The sequence below is a fragment of the Anoplopoma fimbria genome, chromosome 12 (assembly GCF_027596085.1).
Source record: "Anoplopoma fimbria isolate UVic2021 breed Golden Eagle Sablefish chromosome 12, Afim_UVic_2022, whole genome shotgun sequence".
NCBI classification, from domain to species: Eukaryota; Metazoa; Chordata; class Actinopteri; order Perciformes; family Anoplopomatidae; genus Anoplopoma; species Anoplopoma fimbria.
This window is the reverse complement of record NC_072460.1, coordinates 24,358,931-24,368,575: the sequence shown is the minus strand read 5'-3', so window position 1 is coordinate 24,368,575 and position 9,645 is coordinate 24,358,931. Positions and strand designations below refer to the sequence as shown.

The 9,645-nt window shown below is 45.3% G+C and overlaps 1 protein-coding gene across 2 annotated transcripts in view; it reads left to right on the top strand.

Annotated features, from left to right (window-relative positions):
* Positions 1-1,947: 1,947 nt before the first annotated feature.
* Positions 1,948-9,645, top strand: part of nkain4 (sodium/potassium transporting ATPase interacting 4) — a 45,778-nt gene continuing 38,080 nt past the window's right edge. For both annotated transcript variants that reach the window (XM_054609779.1, XM_054609780.1), the window contains exon 1: positions 1,948-2,152. In XM_054609779.1, coding sequence (XP_054465754.1) covers positions 2,099-2,152 — 54 coding nt within the window. In that variant the 5' untranslated portion in view covers positions 1,948-2,098. The remainder of the gene's footprint in view (positions 2,153-9,645) is intronic.

The window sequence follows — 9,645 nt, the reverse complement described above, 5'->3', positions numbered from 1 at the left end:
TCCGATTACATAAAACAATAACGTGCCTAAGAATGCATGTCTGAGACAAGAAAATATGACTAGAATATAAAAGCAGGCCCACTGCAGCACAGACACGTCAGCCATCAGAGGACGCAGATGCAGGTGTGTGTGTGTGTGTGTGTTGGGGGGGCTGCTTCAAATTGATCACGATGCTTTCTCAGGTTGTTCGCTCTCACGATGAAAGAAGTGTGTTTTTGTTTTTTCTAAAATGGTCCAATTCGTGCTTTCTCGCCCAGCTTCCATAAATACCCTGAGGTTATTTTTGGCGATGAAAGGGGGGGAGGGAGGAGCTCCTTCTGGGCCTCGGCTGGACGCAGGTGGGCAGGGCGGCGTAGGAGAGGAGAGGATAGGAGGAGAGGAGGAGAGGAGGAGAGGAGGAGAGGAGTGAATGTGTGATGAAATGAGATGTGAAGTGTTCCCTCACTCAGCCCGCAGACCCGTAAAAGATTTATCAAGCTGGTGGTGGGAGAGAGAAAGAAAAAGAGAGAGAGAGAGAGAGAGGTTGGACTTGCCTTTATACACTAAGAGAGAGGAGGAAGAGGAGGAAGAGGAGGACTGAGAGAGTTGCTTTTAACATCTTTGACTCTTTTCTTTTATAAGACGTCACACTGAGCAGTGGCTTCACAGGAGGTCAAACAAAAGATGATTATAGAAAGTTTTATGTGAAAAAACTATAATAAAATTGATAATTTAACAAGTAAATTGAGAGTAAAAGTGTCTTTTACAGGAGTTCACAAGATAATGGGAGAATATTTGATGATAGGCTCTGTAAAAGCCCTCAAATTGAGTCTAAATAAAGATATGTTTGTTATAAAACAATCACATAACTGAGCAAAATGTCTTCCATTTTGAATAATGATGCTGTGGCCTACTGTGCTCTGCAGTGGTTTATTATTTATTTTTGTTGTCCCTCTAAGGACTGCGTCTCATCATTTAGCCACAAGATGGCGCCTGTCCTCCACCAGCAGCAGCAGTTGCGCCTCCTTTAACCCCCCATGTGCCTCACACACACACACACACACACACACACACACACACACACACACACACACACACACACACACACACACACACACACACACACACACTCCAAAGTCATTACATCTTAAAAATGAGACTCTAACATTATCTTTAACATCTTCTTCCCCTCCTCTAATAAATGCCTTAAACCAGCATCGCCTTGTTTTGTGACTCTAATTGCTGTTAAATTGGCTTTAATAGAAATGTATTCGGTCACCATGACAACTAATTGATCTCCTCTATTAAAACATTTTTTTTTTTCAATTAACACAGGCGCTCTTTCTCTCTCTCCTCTCTCTCTCTCTGCACAGACAGCCTCAAGAGTTGACGCCCTCAATCCCAACACCTCCTCCTCCTCCTCCTCCTCCTTCCTCCTCCTCCTCCTCCTCCCTCCTCCTCCTCCTCTTCCATCCCCTCCTCTTCCATCTTCCTCCTCCTCCTCCATCATCCTCCTCCTCCTCCTCCCTCCTCCTCCATCATCCTCCTCCTCCTCCCTCCTCCCTCCCTCTCCTCCCTCCTCCTCCTCCTCTTCCATCCTCCTCTTCCATCTTCCTCCTCCTCCTCCATCATCCTCCTCCTCCTCCTCCTCCCTCCTCCTCCATCATCCTCCTCCTCCTCCCTCCTCCTCCTCCTCCTCCTCCCTCCTCCTCCTCCTCTTCCATCCTCCTCCTCCATCCCTCCTCCTCCTCCTCCATCCTCCTCCCTCCTCCTCCTCCTCCTCCTCCTCCTCCATCCTCCTCCTCCTCGCAGCCACCCACCCAGCACAGTCACCTCAAGTGCGACCGGCCGAAAGAGGCAAACAAGCAGATCCCGGAGCAGTGGAGTGTGTGTGTGTGTGTGTGTGTTTGTATATGTGTGTGTGTGTGTTTCATTTCTACATTGTGTTGGGTGGAGGGGGGGATCAGAGAGACGCCGGAGCAGAAGAGGGAGGATGGGACCCCGGTGCTCGTATCAGGACTGATTCTGGTCCGTGTGGCACGTTGAGAGCTCCTTTTCGACCCGTTTTCCAAGTCCTTTCTCCCGGATCAGAGTCACGTTGTTCCTCCGTGGAAACACAATGGGCTGCTGCAGCGGACGATGCACTCTCATCTTTATCTGCACTTTACAGCTGGTGAGTTGACCCATCATTCTCTGATTGTCCTTTCACAAGTTTCTCATTAAGTGTTTCCTTAATATTTGTTTAATTATCTATGAAATCCATCTCTTTAAACCGATAAGGAACCCCATGTTCTAGTTATAAAGCTGAGAATCACATGTTGAAAACTGACATTACATTACTTTACATTTACATTACAGTCATTTAGCAGAAGCTTTTATCCAAAGTGACTTACAATAAGTGTATTCAACATTCAAGAGAACTACTAGTCACCAGAAGTCATAAGTGCATCTCCTTTCTTAAACAAGCATCTAAAACCAGAGCAAAAGTACAGAAACAAACTAATATGAATACAATAAGTGCAACAAACTAATACGAATACAATAAGTGCAACAAACTAATACGAATACAATAAGTGCAACAAACTAATATGAATACAATAAGTGCAACAAACTAATATGAATACAATAAGTGCTAAGTGGAAGGCTCAGGGACAACAAGACATGTTTAAGATATATATATATATCATCTTTAAAAAGTTCTGTAACTCACTTTGAGTGTCCACTTTTCATATTTTTTTGCTGAAATCACGTTTGAATAGAAATCACGACCCCTGATGGATATGGTGTTGTGTGCTCGGTTTAAGTCAGTAGCATTGTTGTTTATTTATTTTTGTTGATCCGTGAGAATATTCATAGTTATGACAGAAAACATGTGGTGCTGTTGGGTGTTATGGAGCTCCTCTGACAGCCTCAAGTGGTGGCAGAGTGATGCTCGCTTGAAAGTGCATCAATAAATGTATGGATTAGCTGTAACAGTGATCTAATATATACTGTATTATCATTTAGTTCTTATTTGATGTCCAGAGCTGCTTCCGTTTTGAGATGTGAAACATTTAAGTCGTCTGCTTCTACATAAGTCTCTGCTCTGATCAGAGGAGTTTGTTCATCTACAACTCAAACCAGCTGTATTTTTTGGGTGAATATTGATCCATAATGCATTTCACTTTCTGATCAGTGAAGTAGCGTGGGGCTGTGTCATTTTACTGACTGTAGTCTCTGGGACGACACAGGCCCAGCTTGCCTTTTTGCCACCTTTCCCTGAGTGGAGTTTACTTGACAGGGTGTGACAATGTTATTTATGGCGCTATTAAAAAACGGAGCTCACTCACACCATATGCCCCCCCCCCTAGAGTAAATGTCGCTTTTAACAGCTAAGGGAGCAATAAAATCCTCTCCAGAAAAAAAAAGGAGTCAGATGGGGAAAGTCCTGATATATTGTGTCTTGCATGATTGAATCTGAAAATAAAGAAAAACAGGACAGCATTTAAAGGGAAGTGACAGTTGATATCAGTCATAACTGTGTTAAACAGACCCTCCCATTTAATAATGTTTTATTTCCCATAAGATAACATCTCCAGACCCCCTCAGAGTTCTCCTCTGAGAGTTACAGGTTTCTGGCGACACATTGAGGCTGTTCTTTCAAAATAAAGCTCTGCCTTTATTTTAAATGCTTTTTAAGAGGGAAAAAGATTATGTCACGTGTTTATTTTGCAGTTCTGTTTTCCTGCCATTGGAATTACTTCCTGTCCTAACGCATTCGGCCCTAGCATCCTACTGCACGTTACCTATTTAATGTTTAAAATCGATAAGGTGCTGGTTTGCATTTGTCAGATTTCACTAAATAGTGAGGTAAACAACTTGGACCCTTGTAACTTGTGTCTATAGGTCTTTAATTCCTAATGGCCTCAGTGCTGCTCCCTCTCTGATGACACACACACACAAACACAGGGGGCCATGAACCCACCTTGAGGGACACACCTGTTTTCCCTTCCCAGACTTTCAGACCTCTTGGCCTCATTAGAGAGAAGGAGGGTCGCCCATTCGTTAAGAGGTTTATTAAGCTGTCAGCGGGCTGCCTAAAAAGTCCCCGAAGACTCCTGGTAACAGCCTTTTTATTTTCCCCTGGCACTGTTCTCTGGATGACCTGACACTTCCTGTCTGCAGAAACACACACACATTTACACACACCTGCACACTTCTGACAAGTTTAACCCCGCAAAGAGGGGTTATGTTAAACCCTGTGTGACCTTTTGGAAAAGGTGCATGCACATACATGTGTGTGTGTGTGTGTGTGTGTGTGTGAGCAGCACAAGCCCCTCGCCTCCCCCTCCTCCCTCCCTCCTCCCTCCTCCACTCTCCCCTGGCTGAAACCTATGCATTGGAAATGAGCCAGGTTATTCCCAGTCCATTACAGGGTAAAAACTACCATTAACACAACAACATACTCTGCTCCTGAGATGTAAAAATAGCCCCTGTGAACCGCCGTGTGCGCTAATTAGCCGGGCAGAGTGCTTTGATCAAAACCTCTCTTGGCATCTCGGCCCCCCCTTAATTGAATTATGGTGCGCTCTCCTCATCAGCGGGGCCGGGGCGGTGGGACTCGTCTCTCCGGGACAGAAGGCAACTGATAATGAGCCTGTATTGATCGAAACGCCTCAATTCCCCTCTCCCCCTTCTGCAGCCTAACTGGTCCAGACAGTGCAGGCTGGGTTGTTGGCCCCAGAGAACGGCGAGCGTTGGCAGGAAGCCCTGTCTGTCTAATGATTTGTTTGTACACCGAGACACAAGCAAGCTCGTTTTTTGGGGGTTTTTTTGGCCTCAACGGGTCGCTTGTTTTGAAGCGCTGACCTAAAGCTGAACCTGCCGTGGTCAGAGTTTCGATTGGTCAGATACCGGGATGCGGTCCAGACTTATTGTTGAGCGTCAGTGAACCGGCCCACAGGAGTGGAACGCTGCTCGCTCTGAGCTGATGGTTAATGCGGGACACCGTGGCGAGGGAAGCGGGTGATTGATGATGAAGAGGGCCTCTCCGTTGGTCATGGTGGGTTGTTGTTTTGGTTTTTTTTTGCAGGGAAAGGGCAGGCGGGGACACATAATCACACTGGACGACGGTGATGAGCAAAGAACTGAACGTTGACCCTGAAAAAGCGCCATCGGCATCGACAGAGACACTATTTCACGCACACGCCTCCTCGCACGCCACACACAGCTGCACATTGTGACCTGTGAGCTGGAGGTGAGCAGGTCCAGTGTTGGGTAACGGTTTGAGGCCTTTGCGTGAGGGGAGGAATCGCAGCTGAATCATCTTTGTCCAGAGGAGAGAAATGAATGTAGAAAGAGTCTGGAAGGGTTTTTATTTAGTCATAAGCATCGAGAAAAGAAATGGCGTCCGCGTTGTCCTGGTGATTGTCTTCGTTTGTGCTTTCAGTGAAGCGATCCAAAGCTCAGAAGCAGCAGCATGTTTTATCATCATCCTCACCCCTTAAAAAACTAACAGCCAGACTACCCACAAGCTCTCTGCGATGTGTGTGTGCTCGTATGTGTGTAAGGTCTTGCATCACGCTGCACACTTTTTCTCCCTCCACCCTTTTGATGACATAGCTAGAGAATATACAATCTTTGTAGCGAAGGATTCAGAGGAGGAGACCGAGTTCAACCAAAGTACTTCCAAGAAAAGTTTTTCTAGCGGATAAGAAGAGCGCCTCCTCCTGAAGAGGACCGTCTCTAAAAGGCGGGACATCATCCCTTGGCAGGCGTCACGTCATCTCCCACACATTACAAAGAATTTAGACTATTTATTTTCACCGCTAACTCATTTTGCTTTATGGAAGCACTAAAATTCAAATTTCCTGTTGAATATTCATGAGCTTAGAGAGGCTGGATGTCTATCTAACTGCTTGTGTGTGTGTGTGCAGACACACATGCAGAGGGTCTCAACCCCATAGCTTTGGTATCAACGCATCACACAGCTGTAATTAAGAATAATTACAGCAGCTGGGGCAAATTGCACAGCAATAAAACATTGTATTCTATCAGGCCAGCAGCAGACTGGGAGTTGCTGCTACTGGGTGTAATCCAGTTCTGTCTTGCCAGTTCCCAGGAGAGGTGACGCATCAAAACCTGGTTACATGTGAAATATGGAAGCTGTTCTTGGCAAGAGCGAGAAGATTTCAATTGTATATCCGCAGTGTGTTTTTTGTCTCAGCGGCTTGCAGTGTAACTTCTTTAGCGCGTCCGTGTGAGCGCGGCGTCCGGTGTGATCAATGATAATGAACTGTATTTCCGTGGCGATGCCAGGTTGATGGAGGAGATAGGCCAGCGGGAACAGAGTGGACGGTCACAGCTCTTTTATCTCTCCGTTTCTCTAACCCTCGCCTTCGCCTCTCTGGGCCTGTAGCTTCTCATTCAACCGCTCTACACCGGGATTCACAGCATTGTGAGCAGAAAATATATATTTTTCTTTTAGCTTTTTCTTTGGCTTGAACAGATGGTGGCAGAATAAGAGAGCATCCTTGTATAAATTATCCATGCAGATACAGAATGTGGTGTGTGTGTAAACGAAGGTGTATTCACAGATGCCAGCCGCAATTTATTTGTTGGCTTCTTAGTTCATTTCTTATTTTTGGACAGTATATTTTAATGGAGCAGTAGCGGGTTGTGTTTAGTGTTTTAAAGACAACATATGGGTTATATTTACATACACAGTGAGGTCTGTGTTCATCAGATGTAGACTGGGGTTGGGGTTTGTAATCCACACCGTGAAGCCTGAGGCGATGCATAGTCTATTATCTGGAACCCAGAGAGCACTGATCACTATGAAGCAAAGTTTTAGCCGTAGACTGTATATGAGAAGTGGACTTCCATTATTGTTTTGAAGATTTGAATTTGGCATTTTTGGCCGACGGCATCTTGACAATTTGAAAGACAATTTTGCACGTCAAAAAAATCCCAGTTGGCCATAGATTTGTCGTATCAATTTTTTTATTTTTTGTGGAACCGTTCAGAACAACTTCGATCCTCTCGCACAATGCACGTCACTGACACCAACATGGCCGTTAGCTTGGCTTACTAGCTAGCGAGCTAACTAAGCTATGTTCCACGCAAAAGTGTGGAACATAGCTAAAAGTGTAATCTTACCCGATGTGTTTTTATCCAGCGAACCGTGCAATTTCAGTGGGCTCAAATTTATTATTTGTCTCTCGTCATATTATTTTCTTAAAAATTGTCATATGGTGGTCAACCGGAAGGGGCGGGGCTTCGCCTCTCTATTAGGACCTACTTAGATTAATTAATTATAAGTTACTGTTCACACCATTAAAAAAACATGACCATTGATTCAAAGCTCCTGCTCAGACGATGGAGAAATCCAGCCTCACATTGTGAAAAAGGACTCTGCTTTGTAAGACTCAGAGCTGTAGGTCAATGAACAACATCCACTAATCTTAAAAAGACAGTGCATGATCGTTGTTTGTTTTCTTTCCAGCGTGAGAGATGGAGGTCACAGTATATGACCGCGGGCCTCAGGAGCTCCAGCAGTTTGTGTGATTTCATAAATGAAGGTCTTAACCCCGTCTCCCATTGTCTCTGGGCTCTTATTCTTTTCTTTTTGAAGGTCACGCAGGTCGACATAATTAAGTACAGTATGTGTGTGTGTGTGTGTGTGTGTGTGTTAGTGGTGTGCTGTCAGTTGAACCCCTGGTGTTTCAGCGCTGATTGTGGTCTTGACCTGAACTGTGTTGATTGCAGAGCAGAGCCGATCCCGTCTGAGCCACAAGTAGCAGCCCCATCAAAGTTGATTTAACAAGAGAGTGTGTACCGGAGGTCAGGAAGGCAAGGTGACTGAGTAATAAATGCAAACGCACAGACTGCTGGAGCTCCCTCCAGTGTGCCGTCTCCTCACCTGAGAGGCCCTAATGCATCCTGGGTACTCGGGGATTTGAGGCACCGCTTGAATGTGTGATGACTGTTCATGCTCCGCCCCCCCTTAACGCGTAGCCTTTGTTAAAACACAACAAGGCTTTGTTTTATCTCCCTTTCTCTTTCTCTTTTACTCCCGCCCATCCTCCCCCCATTTTCTCCCCCTACTGGGAGTATGTTTGAATTATTGATCACCAGCTGATTTATCATCTGGGCCAGAGCCACTGGAGATTTAGGGGGAAATGCAGATCGAAAGGTGGAGGGAAATAAAGAGAGAGTAAATGCTGGGGGTGTGTGGGGGGTGTTGGAGGGGGATGGGTGGTGGCTCGACCTCTCACTCTTGGCCAATTATGAGCGTGACCCAAGAGACCCCCGAGATCTCCATGTTTAGCTTCTCTTTCATTTTCTTTCCGTCACCCCCTCCCTTCCTCTTATGTGCCCTGTTACCACGGAGACCTTTATAAGATGCTGAAGAGCCGGCAGGAGATTAAAAAAACAACAACCTGTCAAACGGAGACATGGGAGTGTATGATGCAAATCTCAGATAGCGTGGAGGACCTGGTGGTGGAGGAGGGAGTCGGGTACACATCATACCATAAAGATAGATCCACTTACACACATAGCCTTTAACCTCACCACAAGAAAAAAACACCCAAAATGCAACATAGCAACCCGTGGGATACAAATGAGTGGTTTACTGGTGACTAACTTTATATGAAATGTGCCTACTTTATACTTTTTGCATGACTTTGCTTGTTCAACACAGATTAAAGCAGCCAGATTTTATGCTAATTGAGAAGAAGTGACGACTCTCTCATGTTGGGTTTTTTTCCAACCTTCCCCGGAGTCGGGAGTCACTGCCCTTGCTGCTGGTTTATAATAATATGTGTGTTCTTGGAAAACCCATCTCCTCTTTGTCCCTGGTGGCCCTTTTCTTTTTTTTTTTTTTTATTCTTTTTTTTTTTTTACTACTGCTGGCCATTTTTAATGTCTTCAATTTAACAGACCATTAATTATGTGGTTATAGTGAAAACCTTGGGCTGGCAAACCCGTGTGTGTGTGTGTTTGTGTGTGTGTGTGTGTGTAGACGTCTGTGTGTGTTCCACATCAGTGACACTGCAATATTAAGCTATAATGGAGATAAAACTAGAACTATTTGCAAGCCCATTTCTCTCTTTCCATTCCAGTGGTTCCAGAGGCGTCATTTGTTATAGCGCGGCATCGAAATAAATTGCTTTGGGAGCGCCACAGCTGGGACGACTATCTTGACAGATTCGAACGGCTGCAAAGCGTATTCATCTCACTGAAAATCCCTCCACTGTTTTTCTATTTTTTCTCGGTTTTGGCATTCAGGCCTTGTTTTACAAGCGGCTGATGACTTCACGGATGTTTTTGCTCTAATTGTGCTTGTGTGATCAGACGGTTGGACAGCAGGGGATGCACGCCGCGTTACTTCCTCTGTGATAGATTAGGAGTGATGGTATTATGATGAAAAGAGCAACATTACTGACTCAATTATGGAAAAGCAGAGCCGGAGGGTGCAGACTGCTGACAGCTGTTTGCCGTTCTTCACTGCGTATTTCGTGATGAGAATTTTTTCTTTTCTGTCGCGGTTAAATTCCCCACTTGTTAATTGGGGAGAAACATGAACAGTTTTTGTTAGATCTGGGACATGGGGGGGGGAGGCAGACGGGAGGCAGACGGGATTGGCTCGTTTAAGCTGCTCTGGTTTTTCGTCACTTTTCCCTC